The sequence below is a fragment of the Poeciliopsis prolifica genome, unplaced genomic scaffold (genome assembly GCF_027474105.1).
Source record: "Poeciliopsis prolifica strain line A6 unplaced genomic scaffold, Auburn_PproV2 SCAFFOLD010, whole genome shotgun sequence".
In the NCBI taxonomy this organism is placed as follows: Eukaryota; Metazoa; Chordata; class Actinopteri; order Cyprinodontiformes; family Poeciliidae; genus Poeciliopsis; species Poeciliopsis prolifica.
The window spans coordinates 7897892-7914365 of NW_026562385.1; the positions used below are offsets into that span (position 1 = coordinate 7897892).

Sequence of the window (16474 nt, forward strand, 5' to 3'; positions counted from 1 at the left end):
AATGTACAAACTGTAAAATTTTATTCTTTAATTAAGTTATTCTTAATTAGCCTCTTGAATGTCACTGATGTCTGCTTTATGAGAAGATCCCTTATTTTCTGCCTTTGCCTATAAAATTTCTCACTCAAACCATGTGCTTCTATGTGCTGAGGCCTTTTGATTGCATGTTGAAAATAAGAAGAAAATGATTATACTTATGTACCCATGAAAAACACTGTTACAAGGAGCCAACGTGACTCCTTCCGTTGTTTTAGCTTGCCCACTCTCACCAGAAGATGGGAGTATAGACCGTCTCTCCCACATGCAGGAAATGATGGCCAACCAGAACAAAATCAGAGGTGTTTCGCGAAACTGGGATATCAGATTGAGTTGGGATATTCCAGCTATCCTGACTTAATTAAGCCTCGATTCATACAATCACATCTACAGTTAAAGCCCCAAAATTCATTGTAAATATGTGGCAAGACTTGAAAATGAATGTTCACAGACTATATGTGTCCCATCTGAATGACTCTGAGTTATTTTGTGAAAACTGGCAAAGGTTTTAGTCTCTGTATGATGTGAAGACATACCCCAAAATAATTAAGTTGTCCCATAAAAGCAGGTATGCTCCTACTCATCTGGTTAAAAGATAAGAGTTATCTTAAAAGAGTTAGAGGGTTGACACTTGCACGTCTTTAAATGTCAGAATCAAAATCAACCACATTCTGGGCTATATAATTTATTAAAATCAACCACCAGACAAGAACACCATCAAATACAGACCAATGATAATTACAGAATGAACTCAGAGGTATAAACATGCTCAAAATCTAAAAATATCATATCTTAACACATAGATTTCACATGAAATGAATTACGATGAAAATTTCTAAATATCAATAGCAACAGAAATGATTGGACAAAGTCATAGCTTCAAGATTACTCAGGAGATTTTTTTTGACTAAGTATTTAACCAATTTTCCATTTATTTTTGCTAACTAACATTTATTTAGTCTGTAGCAACTTACAAACTTGTATCATACTACATGCATTAGATTAGTTTAGGATAACCATAAAATAGGAGATTGAGGAAGGGTCACAAACATGAATTTCAGTAATTAGTAACAGAAACTGTGACACTGTCACTTAGTGGGGAGGTGAAAGTTTTATTTTCCACAAGTTTTTCATAATAACAGCGGTAATCTCCATCATGATTATTGTTGGCTTCAAGAAATCTGAATGTAGAGAAGTTGGTACTTGATTGTTGGGTCTTAGTGAACGATCCAGACGTCTTCTGCAGGGTGAATGAGCCGCCAAGATATTGAGTCCAGACAGAACAATTGATGGCAATGAGGTCACCAAAGGTAACCAAGCCTGCAGGGTCCATGTTGATGCCTGGTTTTGGAAGAATCACTAAAAATATAATGACAATGTTAATTATGTCATTTTTGAACTATTTGATTAAATTGATTTTATACCTGTAATTATCTGTTACATTCAGATTGATATAAATGCCTGAATATGTGACTATTTCAAAGAATTTCAAAGAGCAGAGCTAGAATCTGTTCTTTCAAATCTTCTTGTAAGATCCATCGTGCGCAAAGTTGACTTGCTGAATGAGTTTGTTTCCCTGTTATAATCCTTTCAAACATATAGTAAGCTCAGTGAAACTGGAAAATAAAAACACACCTGTTGTAAAGAGTGGGACATCACTGCTGAAGTTAGAGAGGAAGTCTACATTTGAAAACCTCACTTCAAACTGACACTTGTAGTCTCCCTGATCCGCAAAGGTAACTTTAGGGATATTTAGACTAGCCGAGTTGCTGCTTGAGTTCACAGTCTGGGTGAAAGGACCTGGGGTCTTTGTGAAGATGAATGATCCTACTGCTTCCACCCCAGTGATTGAACAAGTAATGTAGACATCCTGGCCCCACATAAACACACCAATGGGATGGATGGTGATGTTGGGCTTTGGTAGTCTTACTGAAAAATAACAGAATATCTAATTAGAAAGATGTAAAAGAGGACCAAAGGGCAGACTGGAGACTCACAAGGACATAAATCATTGATTAACAGAGGCAGAAAGGTAGCAGCAGAGCAAAAATAATGCTGCATGGTGATGATGGATGATCGAGGAAACAAGGAATGGCAATGGAGTAAAACAGAATGACACAAAGCTTAAATGTACTAAGTGGGGAGTGGAGATGACAAAAGAATTACAGGAGAGGGAATGCAATTGTGGACAAATGACTTAAATATACTCAGTGAAAGTGAAAAACAAGCTAAAACATAAGAAGAAGAAATTACCAGTTAGCTGGACAGAATCACTCAAGTTGGTGCTCAAATCGTGATTAAAAGACCTTCTTTGAAATTGACACTGGTACAATCCATGGTCCACCAAGCCAACTTGACTGATGTGGAATGAAGTTGAGCTGCTGCTTGAATTTACAACATGAATGATTGGTCCTGATGTCTTCTTGAAGATAAATGATCCTCCAACTTGACCCTCAGAGACTGAGCAAGTGATGTTGACAGTCTGGCCAATAGAAACCACACCAGCAGGATCCAAAGTGATGCTGGGCTTTGGAAGAAATACTGAAAAAGTACAACAAAGAAAAGCTTTACTGCCCAAAGACTTTTGACATAATTCAAATTTAGAGATCTCATTACAAGTGGCAAATGTAAATTAAAACATAATTACCAGTTAGTTGGACTGGGTCACTGAAGCTGGTGTTGAAGTCTTGATCAGAAATTCTCCTTTGAAACCGACATTGGTATAATCCCTCATCTCTCAAGTTAGCTGGAGTGATATGGAAGGTAACCGTGTTGCTACTCGAGCTTACAGTGTGGATGAAATTATCAGGAGTTCTCCTAAACACAAATAATCCTCCTGGCCGTCCCTCGATGACTGAACAGGTGAGGGTGGCATGCTGACCCCACATCACCCCACCAGCAGAATCCAAGGTGATGGTCGGCTGTGAAAGGTTCACTAAAAAGCAACAAAAATATCATGTCTTTTCTATGTTTAATCAAATGGACAAAGCCATTAAAAATAATTACCAGTGAGCCAGACAGCGTCACTAAAGTTGGTGTGAAACACTTCACCAGAGACCGTTCTTTGAAACCGACACTGGTACAATCCCTCATTTCCCAAACGGACTTGCGCAATATAGTAAGTAGCCGAGTTGCTGTTTGAGTTTACAGTCTGAATGACGAAACCAGGAAGGTTTGTGAATGTAAATGATCCACTCAATCCATCCATAACATCACATACGATGTTGACACTCTGACTCCAGGAAACAAGACCGGCAGGCTGCAAGGTGATGTTGGGTTTTGGAATTTCACCTGAAAAATGGTGCAAAGATTGATCACCTGTTATAATCCTTTCAACACTATAGTAAACTCAGTTAACCTGCAAAATAAACAGGTTAACTGGTTAAGTAACTTTTAAGTTTTTTCTTTAAAGTTACTTAAAGTGCTTTATTTTCTACACCTTTTATGTAGAGTGGGACATCACTGCTGAAGGTAGTGCTGAAGTCTTCATTAGAAATCCTCACTTTAAACTGACACTTGAAGTCTCCCTCATCCGTAAAGGTAACTTTAGGGATACTTAGAGTAGCAGAATTACTGCTTGAGGCCACAGTCTCACTGAAACTTCCTGAAGACTTCCTGAAGATAAATGATCCTCCTCCTTGTTCATTAGTGACTGAACAAACCATTCTGACATCCTGATGGAGATTAATCACTCCAGAGGGTTCAATACTGATCCTGGGTGCTGGAAAGATCACTAAAGAAATGACACAGTTGTTATTGTCGTGGCACATTTATTTAGAGTATTAAGAGTAAATTAATACAAAAAAATATAATACCTCTGAGTTGGACGGTGTCACTGAAGAGAGTGGTGAAGTTTTCATTAGGAAATATGATTTGAAGCTGACACTTGTACCATCCCTGATCATTGAAAGTGGCCTGAAGGATATAGAAAGTAGCAGAGCTGCTGCTTGAGTTCACGGCCTGCCTGAATGAGCCTGTGGTCGTCGTCAAGACAAATATCCCTCCTACTAGAGGACCATTGACTGAACAACTGATGCTGACATTATGACCCAAGGTGATGTCACCTTGAGGAGTAAGTCCAATAGTGGGCCTTATAGGACCTGTCAAAAAACAATATATAGTGTCAGAGTCACATTGTGTCACCATAGTGTTATGGTGACACTTTATGAAATACATAAAATGAGTACTTTATGAAATATATTTAATAAATTACTACCAGGCTTCAGATTTGACATAATTTCTGTACAATGACAACACAGATTCTATTTTCTTCTATTTATTACAGCACTTTCATACAGTCTCTAGTAAACAAAAGGCTTGTGATTGGCTTATTACACAATGGAGGCACACAATGCACTGTTTCTGGATGTAATAGAAAACATTAATGTTACATTAAGTTTTTCATTTAAAGTTACTTTAATTTAATCAACATTTGAATTAATAAAATAATGAAGAGTAGAACTTTTTCCTAATTCTCCCAATGAGGATTTAAATTACATTCAACTACTATAAGTTTTTACGAATACATTTAGTAGGAAACCTACATTACCTGAACAGATGACACCAGCATCCTGACTGTGAGCACAGTTATGCACACCAAATCCACTGTGAGAGCAGTCAGACAGATATGTTTCACTGCCTTCACAGGCCACCTCATCAAGCCAGATTTGTCCTGTTCCCACTGCAAACTGATGGACACTCACTGCTGTACCACAACCCAGCTGTCTACAGACCACTCTACCATCATTTATGTCCCAGTTATCATTGCAGATTGTTCCCCAGGACCCACTGTTGTAGATTTCGACTCTTCCAGAGCACCGAGCTGACCCAACTAATTTTATGTTGCCGCCTAAAAACAAAATCGAGTGGTTATAAGATTATAACCACTCAAACTGTATGACACACATCATGTCCTACCCACATGTTAGTAGGTAGGACAGATTGGGCAGTATTTGGTGGCACAGCAAAGTAGAAAAGGTAACAATTGTACCAAGTTTGAATTATGGAAACAATTAAATAAATTGAATTTAAAAAAAAAACTATGAATGTAAAAGACACAATCTTACTTGAACAATTAACACCAGCATCTTCATGGTGTCCACAATTGTGAGTCCCAAATCCACTGTGCCCACACACGGCAAGAGAAGTTTCACTTCCTGAGCAGCCCAGATCATCGAGCCAGATTTGTCCAGTCCCCTGGCCAAAGCGGGCTGAGTGTGGAGCATCCACAGCAGGACCACAGCTGAGCTGTCTGCAGGTCACCTTAGCATCATTTATGTCCCAGTTATCATCACAGACTGTTCCCCAGGTACCATTGTAGTAGATTTCAACTCTTCCAGAACATTGCTCGTTAGATCCAGATAGTCTGATTGAATCTGTAAGTTTTCATAAAATATTGGAATAGAATAGAATAGACTTTATTGATCCCCAGGGGAAATTGCTTATTTGCTGAAAGTCACTCCATCTTAAGTAATAAATACAAAGTTTGTAAAAAAATATATACGTAAGAGTGAAAAGTTCATAATGACTACATATAAACAAATAAATAAATAACAAGCAATCACATGCAATATTAATCAATACATATCCTATAAATGAGCGCAGAAAAAAAATGAAACAATTAGCCCAGACTTGGGCATTGTAAAGCCTGATGGCAACAGGCAGATATGACTTTCTTTGGCGCTCTGTCGTGCACTTTGGCAATATTAGTCTCTGGCCGAAGGTGCTCCTGTATCCGGCCAGCACTTCATGGAGTAGATGAGACTCGTTGTCCAAGATGGCCTGCATCTTGGACAAATATGCAGGCATCTTGGACAAGATCCTTCTTTCTGACACCACTGTCAGAGGTTCCAGCTCCACTCCAACGACGTTACTGGCTTTCCAAGCAAATGTATTCAATAAAGTAGACAATATGCAAACATCTGCTGTGGGTGTACCTCAAACAAATGCTTGCTGACAAAAGCATGTTTCATTCTTTTTTTTTCTTTTCTACATTTCCTCTTTTATTTTTAGTCATGAAACTGTATGGACCTGTTTGTGGCCACATGGACTTTATTCCTGATCAAATTAAAATCTGTCCAAAATTATTACTCTTTTTTAAAATATCAAAGTATTTGATTATGAAAACAATTAAATAAATTATATCAGGAAACTATGAACGTAAAGAACATAATCTTACTTGAACAGATAACACCAGCATCTTCAGAATGTCCACAATTATGAGTCCCAAATCCATTGTGCCCACACACGGCAAGAGAAGGCTCATTTCCAGAGCAGGCCAGATCATCAAGCCAGATTTGTCCAGTTCCTTGCCCAAACTGGGATGATTGTGAAGTAATCTCCAGAGCAGGACCACAGCCGAGCTGTCTGCAGGCCACCTCAGCATCATTTAGGTCCCAACTATCATCACAGACTGTTCCCCAGGCACTATTGTGGTAAATTTCAACTCTTCCAGAACATGCCTCATTTGATCCAGATAGTCTGATTGAATGATCTGCAACTTTTTTCAACATGGAAAAACAAAAGTATTCAACAAAGAAAATATGCAAATGTCTGCTGTGGGTGAACTTCAGTCTGACTGACAAAAATCTTAGATCTTTTTTTTTTTTTTTTTTTTTTACTGAACTCTATGGATCTGTTTGTAGCCACACAGGCTTTATTCCTAATCAAATAAGAATCTGTCCAAAAGTATTACTCTTTTTTCAAATATAAAAATTTTTGATAATGGAAACAATTGAACAAATTATATAAAATGAATGTAAGGGACACAATCTCACTTGAACAGATGACACCAGCATCTTCACCGTGTCCACAATTATGAGTCCCAAATCCACTGTGCCCACACACGGCAAGAGAAGGTTCATTTCCAGAGCAGGTCAGATCATCAAGCCAGATTTGTCCAGTCCCCTGGCCAAAGTAGGCTGATTGTGGAGCACCCTCAGCAGAACCACAGCCGAGCTGTCTGCAGGCCACCTCAGCATCGTTTAGCTCCCAACCATCATCACAGACTGTTCCCCAGACACTATTGTGGTAAATTTCAACTCTTCCAGAACATTGCTCGTTTGATCCAGATAGTCTGATCAGATTACCTAAAAAGAAAGAACTCAAAGCTTGATTTAATATGAACAACCACAGAAATTGTACAACTTGTGACAAGTGAACCAACCTGATGCAGAATATGAAGACAGGAAACAAGAGACTACATTAGAAGAAATAAGCAAAAATTATCCATTCAGTGTGGTTAATTCCATACTTGACAAATAAATAATCAGAGGACAAAATTTGATGAGGGATTGAACAAAAATAAATTCTGTTTAAAATAATTTTTTGCCATTTCTAATTTACTTCAACCTAACAAGATTATGAACAATTATTTTGTCATTTTCATAACCTTCAATTTTCCAACTTTAGTGTTAAACCACATCTGCATGAATAACCAATAATGTATGTAGTATCGCTGTACAAATTTGTAACATGAATCATAAACAAATCATTTATTTTTCTCACCTAAAAGCAGCAGATTGTTCACCATCCTGTTGACTGAGCATATGAAGAAAAGATTATATTGAGGTACAGCGAAGCACAGTCCGTGCTCAAATTAGTTTCATCTGAACTTGTTGTCAGGTATCCTGTAACAACCTCTAAAGCTCTTCTGCATATTATAGTTAGATCTACAAAGAGTAAGATTCAGGGAAATAAGATGTAATAAGGTGTGTTGAACCTTTATCTGTGTGGTTTATATGAGTTTTACAGCCTAAAAATTTGCCTATAAGCAAAACATCAGCAAAGCAAGATACAAATATGAAACTGCCTTTGGCTGAATAGGTGTATTCATTTTTAGTACTTTCCATAATCTGCAAAGTTATATTATGGGTGTGAGATTGTGATGTGTACTAAATGTAAAAAAAGAAAAAGAACCTTACAAAGAATAATTCATGTTGAAAGGGATTCATTTGACTATTAGGGTATTTCAGTCATCTGCTGCAGGAACCAAGTCAGAGAAGTTTGACTTTCTTAATATTCCAAATTAACAACTGAGATATGTGTAGTATGTTTACCAAACTTGTCTAATGGAGGAAGATCCTTTTCTGCACTTCAGCCCATATTTTAAATAACACCTCAGCTCAGTTAAAGTGGTCTTCATGTTTACATGCACTTAAATAAAAACCTGAAAATTCAGAATACGTTTCTATTCAGACCTTTGTAGTCAATACTTTTTTTGTATGGAGGTCATAACTGAATTTTTTTACCTCTAGTATGCACTTCCATCAATGCATAATCATGTGTTAGAAGACTCCTGTCAAACTCAAGACCTGAATTTGATTGTGAATTTGTGGCAAGACTTTAAAATGAAAGTTTAGACATCCATCTCCAAACTAAGTGAACTTGAATTATTTTGTAAATTGGAATAGACAAAAATTTCAGTATCTAGGTGTCTGATACAGAGACAAAGCCCAAAATACACAGGATATCCCATAAAGCCCAGTATGCTTGTTTTTGCAGTACAATGTACATCCTTACTCATCAAGTTTTACAGACTACTTTGGTTGTTAAATGATCATCAATAGAAGAAAAGTTACAAAATGTTTTATTACTCACAAATGTTTAAATACCAGTGACAAAATCTACCGAAATCTGGGATACAACATTTATTAAATTCACCCACAGACAAGTCAAGAACACCATCAAATACAAAACAATGAAAAAACAGTATGAGGACAGAAATATAAATAGACTGAAAATCTAAAAATAAAACAATCACCTTTTTCCCACAGAAGATTTCACATTACATTTGTGAAGAAAAAGGTCCAAGAAGCAAAAACCCTCAAGAAACCCTCAAGTTTACTCAACTGACTTCAAGAACTTTTTCATTTTAATTTTCAGTACACACAGTAGCCTATCTACATCGATAGAAAAATGACACTCAAACTTTTTGGGGGCTAAGCAGTAGCTCAGTAAGGGACAATTTGTTTAAATCTAGTTGTGTGGAGTATCTGGTAAAGCAGTTTTGCAGCGTGAACCTTGACCTCAACCGAGGTTCTTACCCCACTGAGGTTTAAGTGTGGAATATTTTATGTACTGTTACATCTCAACAATTTTATAAAAAATACATTTTCACTCTTGTTTACTTGCTGAATATGTTTAGCAACTACTAACTCAACCATGATTTAATTGGTTGATAACATAGTGACAACTTGATAGCATAGTGACAACTTACACACTCATCATTTGATTAGATTAGTTTAGGATAGTCGTATGTGAGGAGATTGAGGAAGGGTCAGGAACATGAACTTCAGTTATTAGTAACAGAAACTGTGACATTGTCACTTAGTGGGAAGGTGAAAGTTTTATTTTCCACAAGTATTTCATAATAACAGTGGTAATCTCCATCATGATTGTTATTGGCTTCAAGAAATCTGAATGTAGAGAAATTGGTACTTGATTGTTGGGTCTTAGTGAATGATCCAGACGTCTTCTGCAGGGTGAATGAGCCGCCACAATATTGAGTCGAGACAGAACAATTGATGGCAATGAGGTCACCAAAGGTAACCAACCCTGCAGGGTCCATGTTGATGCCTGGTTTTGGAAGAATCACTAAAAATATAATGACAATGTTAATTATGTCATTTTAAACTATTTGATTAAATTAATTTCACAAACACTTACTTGTCACGTTCAGGTTGACATTATCACTAAAAACAGAGCCAGAATCTGTTCTTTGAAACTGACACTTGTAGTCTCCCTGATCCGCAAAGGTAACTTTAGGGATATTTAGACTAGCCGAGTTGCTGCTTGAGTTCACAGTCTGGGTGAAAGGACCTGGGGTCTTTGTGAAGATGAATGATCCTACTGCTTCCACCCCAGTGATTGAACAAGTAATGTGGACATCCTGGCCCCACATAACCACACCAATAGGCTGGATGGTGATGTTGGGCTTTGGTAGTCTCACTGAAAAATAACACAATGTCAAATTATAAAGATGTAAAAGAGGACCAAAGGGCAGACTGGAGACTCACATGGATATAAATTATTGATTGACAGAGGCAGAATGGTAGCAGCAGAGCAAAAATAATGCTGTATGGTGATGTTGGATGATCGAGGAAACAAGGAATGGCAATGGAAAGACAGTGGAGAAACAAAAACTTAAATACACTCACTGAAAGTGAAAAACAGTCTACAAACTTAAAAGAAAAAAATTACCAGTTAGCTGGACAGAATCACTCAAGTTGGTGCTCAAATCGTGATTAAAAGACCTTCTTTGAAATTGACACTGGTACAATCCATGGTCCACCAAGCCAACTTGACTGATGTGGAATGAAGTTGAGCTGCTGCTTGAATTTACAACATGAATGATTGGTCCTGATGTCTTCTTGAAGATAAATGATCCTCCAACTTGACCCTCAGAGACTGAGCAAGTGATGTTGACAGTCTGGCCAATAGAAACCACACCAGCAGGATCCAAAGTGATGCTGGGCTTTGGAAGAAATACTGAAAAAGTACAACAAAGAAAAGCTTTACTGCCCAAAGACTGTTGACATAATTCACAGTAAAATTTAGAGATCTCATTAGAAGTGGCAAATGTAAATTAAAACATAATTACCAGTTAGTTGGACTGGGTCACTGAAGCTGGTGTTGAAGTCTTGATCAGAAATTCTCCTTTGAAACCGACATTGGTATAATCCTTCATCTCTCAAGTTAGCTGGAGTGATATGGAAGGTAACCGTGTTGCTACTCGAGCTTACAGTGTGGATGAAATTATCAGGTGTTCTCCTAAAGACAAATAATCCTCCTGGCCATCCCTCAATGACTGAACAGGTGAGGGTGGCATGCTGACCCCACATCACCCCACCAGCAGAATCCAAGGTGATGATCGGCTGTGAAAGGTTCACTAAAAAACAACAAAAATATCATGTCTTTTCTATGTTTAATCAAATGCACAAAGCAATTAAAAATAATTACCAGTGAGCCAGACAGCGTCACTAAAGTTGGTGTGAAACACTTCACCAGAGACCGTTCTTTGAAACCGACACTGGTACAATCCCTCATTTCCCAAACGGACTTGCGCAATATAGTAAGTAGCCGAGTTGCTGTTTGAGTTTACAGTCTGAATGACGGAGCCAGGAAGGTTTGTGAATGTAAATGATCCACTCAATCCATCCATAACATCACATACGATGTTGACACTCTGACTCCAGGAAACAAGACCGGCAGGCTGCAGGGTGATGTTGGGTTTTGGAATTTCACCTGAAAAATGGTGCACAGATTGATCACCTGATATAATTCTTTCAACACTATAGTAAACTCAGTTAACCTGCAAAATAAACATGAAAACACACCTTTTATGTAGAGTGGGACATCACTGCTGAAGGTAGTGCTGAAGTCTTCATTAGAAATCCTCACTTTAAACTGACACTTGAAGTCTCCCTCATCCGTAAAGGTAACTTTAGGGATACTTAGAGTAGCAGAATTACTGCTTGAGTCCACAGTCTCACTGAAACTTCCTGAAGACTTCCTGAAGATAAATGATCCTCCTCCTTGTTCATTAGTGACTGAACAAACCATTCTGACATCCTGATGGAGATTAATCACTCCAGAGGGTTCAATACTGATCCTGGGTGCTGGAAAGATCACTAAAGAAATGACACAGTTGTTATTTTCTTGGCACATTTATTTGAAGTAAATGAATGCAAAAAAATACCTCTGAGTTGGACTGTGTCACTGAAGAGAGTGGTGAAGTTTTCATTAGGAAATATGATTTGAAGCTGACACTTGTACCATCCCTGATCATTGAAAGTGGCCTGAAGGATATAGAAAGTAGCAGAGCTGCTGCTTGAATTCACGGCCTGCCTGAATGAGCCTGTGGTCTTCGTCAAGACAAATATCCCTCCTACTTGAGCACCATTGACTGAACAACTGATGCTGACATTATGACCCAAGGTGATGTCACCTTGAGGAGTAAGTCCAATAATGGGCCTCATAGGACCTGTCAAAAAACACAATACATAGTGTCAGAGTCACTATAGAGACTATAGTGTTATGGTGACACTTTATGAAATACATGTCACCATAACATAGTAAATACGTTTCATGAAATACTGCCAAGCTTCAGATTTTGCATCATTTCTGTACAATAGCAACACAAATTCTATTTTCTTCTATTTATTTCAGAACTTTCATTTTTTTTTTTTTTTTTGTCAACAATAGGCTTGTGGTTAAGTTATTACACAATGGATGCCCACAATGCACTGTTTCTGGATGGTATATATACAATATTACATTAAGGTTTTTCTTTAAAATTACTTAAAGTGCTTTATTTTTTTCCAAAAATATTACATATATCTTTTTAAATGAGTCCCAGAGTTATGGAGAAATACTGTCAATGTGTAATTTATTGTTACTTCCAGCGGTAGGGATTTTTGGAGGGTTGCAAAACAACATTTGAACTCATAAAATAATGACTACAGTAGAACGTTTTCCAGTGAGGATTTAAATGAGATTAAACTACTGTAAGTTTTTTCCCAACACGTTTAGTAGAAAACCTACATTACCTGAACAGATGACACCAGCATCCTGACTGTGATTACAGTTCTGAGCTCCAACTCTACTGTACGAACACTCAGGCAGATATCTTTCGCTCCCTGTGCAAGTCACTTCAGTAATTTCTCCTACTCCCTCTCCAAAGTGAAGGACACTCAGAGGTGTACCACATCCCAGCTGTCTGCAAATCACTCGAGCTTCGTTTATGTCCCAGCTGTTATTGCAGACGGTTCCCCAGGATCCGTTGTTGAAGATTTCGACTCTTCCAGAGCATCTGCTTGGCCCGATTAACCTGCTCAGGCCGGCTATGAAAGCATGAGGCACGATTAATAGGCGAATGCTGAATGGGAACAACAGCACGTACTAACACATACAGAAGCAATTTGACTGATTCTTTTGTTTAATAGCATTGTTCTGAAATTTGCTTTACCAAGATGATGCAAATTAACAGATTTAAGAGAAATTCTGAGATAAAGGGCCTCAAGATGACTGAAGAGTAATCAAAAGTTGCTTAAACTGAGTATTAGTTTCATAAATATGCTCTCTAGTCAAAACAAATAGCCAAATTTTGCTTGTCACAGTCGAACATCTGAACAGGAAGCTGGCCTCTGTGTTTGTGAAAAACCGGTGCATTCCCAAATATTTGCATATCTTCAATATTCATCCCACATGCTATTTAAAATAGGGACCAAGAGAGTTTTTGAAAGAAAAATATTTGGCAAACTGTATAGATGAGCAGTTTAAAAGATGGACACCAGTTTGTTACAAAACAAATATGTATGAGAGTACACAACGCTGACAAACAAGAACTTTGTATTAGAAAGACGAGCCAGGGAACAAAGCTGTTCCACTAGAATTCATGTTTACATGTTGGTTTTGAACTGAAACTGCATTTAGAGAGCAGTGACGAACATTTTCTCACCTGAGCAGATCACACCAGCATCCTGACTATGACTGCAGTTTTGTACCCAGTGTCCTCTGTGTGAGCACCGAGTCAGATGGGTTTCGCTCCCCGTACAGGCCACATCGTCAAGCAGGATTTTATCTGCTCCTTTTCCGAAGTACGCCGCGTGAGGAGCAGCCACGGCTACGCCACAGTTCAACTGACTGCAGACCACCTGAGCGTCATTCAAGTCCCAGCCGTCGTCACACACTGTTTGCCAGGCACCGTTGTGGAAGATTTCAACTCGTCCGGCGCACCGAGACGGCCCAGTTAGACGCACCGGATAATCTATCATGAGATGAGGGGCAAAGTGTGAACAGGAACAATTTTCACAGATTAATAGTCATAGATTGTAACTATGAATCATTATGTATACAATATACATGTATTATTCCTTAGAACAAACAAAAGATGTACAGATGAAGCCAGAAGTTTACAGTGTATAAAATGATACAAGACTGTGAACAAATTACAAAAACGTTTCCAGATTTGGGTCAGTTAAGATTGCCAAAATTATTTTGCTTTTCTAAATTTTTATTTACTTATTTATTATTAATGCGATTTAAGCACAAAAGTGCTTGTGTGCTCGTGTGTTAAATTAGGAAAGTATTAAAATTCTTAAAAATAATTCTGACTATAGTCGTATTCATAAAATAGGAGTCATGGTGTTCATCCTAACCATGACTCCTACTTAGAGTCTGAAAAAAACAGAGTTCTGTATTTTATCCACCATATGTACATATCTGGGTTTCAACTGTTGTATAATAATCATGAAGAAATTAATAATAAAGTATGGAAAGTACAAAGAAACTGAGTCATACCTGAACAGTGGACATAAGTGTAGTAACCATATAGGTATGTCCAAGAATTACTGTGCTGACATTCTTGTAGAGAAAATTCACTTCCTGAACAGCTCAAATCAGGCAGCACGACGCTGCTTGCATAGTAGCCTGAGTGAGAGATTAATGGACCACAGCCCATCTGTCTGCAGGCCACAGTAGCAGCATTCATGTCAAAGCCGGTATAACTGAGCAGTTTCCACATCCGATCGTGGTATATATGGACATATCCAGAGCATGATTGAAATGGTAAGATCTGTTGAGCTATAAGAAGAAAACAAAAAAGAACTAAGCACATGCCGTTTTAGTGACTTGACAGCAGCACAGATGGACGTGGCTGTTTAAGAAGGACACTTCTGAATAACTGCAGCTAATCTCACATCCATCACTATGACAGGACTGAACTGACTTTATCAGAAATCCTGAGTGCTGTGTGTTACCTAAACATTGGGTTTCTATGTACACTTACAGTAGCAAGTGACGCCTGCATCCTCGCTATGCTCACAGTTGTGGGTTCCAAATCCTCTGTGGCTGCATTCAGAAAGAGAATCTTCGCTTCCTGAACAGCTGACATCATCCAGCCAGATTTTTCCTGCGCCTTCCCCAAAGTGAGCAGATGCATGAACTGTTAAAGGTGGACCACAGTCTAACTGTCTGCAGACGACATTAGCATCATTATAATCCCAGCCGTCGTCACAGACTGTTCCCCATTCTCCATTGTGGTAGATTTCAACTCTTCCAGCGCAATACCCGTCTGAACTCGAACCAACCAATCTGACAGCGTTGCCTGAAACAAAATAAACAATAAATAATCATTTTTAAAAATAAGTATTTTACAAACAGCATCAACAAAAGTGGGAGATATGGACTGACCTGCAGCAGCTGAAGATAAGCACAGAAGAAGAGAAACTGTAGTAGAGAGAGAGAGAGAAAGAAAGAAAACATTTGGTCATGTGAGAACAAAGTTATAAAACACCAGAAAACCTTTGAAAACATACAAAAAAATCTTATATTTGACAAAGAGTCAAATAAATCCAGAGCATGTACTGGCCATGTGTTTGGTTTTTCTTATCTGACAAGTTCCTCGCATGTCAGCATCTTTCAAGATACACAATGACTGCTCTTCAACATATTGCCATAATAAAATCACTAAATATCCAATAAATTTTGTTGCACCTCATGATTGCGTCCCACTTGCTGTTGATTCTTCACAAAATAATACAAATTTTTAGAGCTTTATGTTTGAAGCCTGAAAAGTGGCAAAAGGTGGAAAAGTTCAAGGCACTGTATGTATTCATTCCAGATATTATTAAAATTCTATTCAAACCACAATTTATTGTGGTTTGAATAGAATTATTCAAACCACAATTTGAATTTACTCAAACCACAATTTATTGCTCATTATGTCTACTGTTACTATCTAAAGTCCAATCTTTGCAGTGAAATATTTGGTCCAACTACACAGCAAAAGCAAAAAAATCTTACCAACTGTTTTTGGTCTAGTGTCTACTGCATCTGAGTGCACTTGAAACTAAAGCTTGTTTTAAGTCAAAAATTGCTTAATATTGATCAAAAGTATTATTTTACTCATTACGTGTTTTCCACAAATGAAACAATCTGCCAGTAGAACTTTGACCTTTTTACCAATAAACTCCACTGTCTTGCTGAAAAACTCATTATAAGTTACTTTTGTGTTATTTCAGAAAAATACATTCATTTGTTGATTCTAAAATGTTCAAATATTGAACATTTTAAAAATAAATTATTATAAATTAAATATTTTACTCACCTGATATCAGTCCCAATAACAGATCTAACATGTTTGCAGCCTGACAATCTGGTCACTCATCAATGGCCCAATGCAAAACACTACAGGTCAGAACAGCAGACGGTACCATTTATGGTTGCCCACTTTTTTTTTCTGGTTAGTATTTACACAAAGAATTTCATACTTGTATGAAACCTGAGCCACATACATACTTCCTTGTATTCAAAAGAAGCTCTATTTTTCCTCTTTCTTTTTAACCGCAAATGTGTTTACAGCAAACACAGATCTGCTACTGGTTGTGTCGCTGGCTGGAGATCTCATCTGTCCCTCGTATATCAAAATGAGAATTTA

General features: G+C 37.7%; 1 protein-coding gene across 1 annotated transcript; it reads right to left on the minus strand.

Moving 5' to 3' along the window:
• Positions 1-735: 735 nt before the first annotated feature.
• LOC129363494 (uncharacterized) lies at positions 736-16213 on the minus strand. The gene is made up of 26 exons (XM_055035612.1): positions 16145-16213; positions 15229-15264; positions 14825-15142; positions 14338-14619; positions 13496-13804; positions 12585-12878; positions 11735-12019; positions 11373-11666; positions 10996-11280; positions 10637-10924; positions 10237-10524; positions 9703-9984; positions 9335-9630; positions 7543-7627; positions 7202-7234; positions 6813-7124; positions 6215-6535; positions 5103-5411; positions 4586-4885; positions 3852-4136; positions 3476-3769; positions 3043-3327; positions 2684-2971; positions 2290-2577; positions 1672-1965; positions 736-1395 (listed from the first exon to the last, which is right to left on the minus strand). The coding sequence occupies exons 1-26, from the start codon at positions 16173-16175 to the stop codon at positions 1094-1096; spliced, it is 6684 nt and encodes a 2227-aa protein (XP_054891587.1). The 5' UTR covers positions 16176-16213; the 3' UTR covers positions 736-1093.
• Positions 16214-16474: the final 261 nt, after the last annotated feature.

Excerpts from the sequence above, each read along its gene's own strand:
- LOC129363494 (XM_055035612.1), bottom strand. The coding sequence starts at position 16,175 with ATGTTAGATCTGTTATTGGGACTGATATCAG. Across the intron at positions 10,525-10,636 it reads TGACCCAGTCCAACTAACTG|TATTTCTTCCAAAGCCCAGC; the intron begins GTAATTATGTTT and ends GTACTTTTTCAG. Across the intron at positions 4,886-5,102 it reads TGCTGGTGTTAATTGTTCAA|GCGGCAACATAAAATTAGTT; the intron begins GTAAGATTGTGT and ends TTTTGTTTTTAG.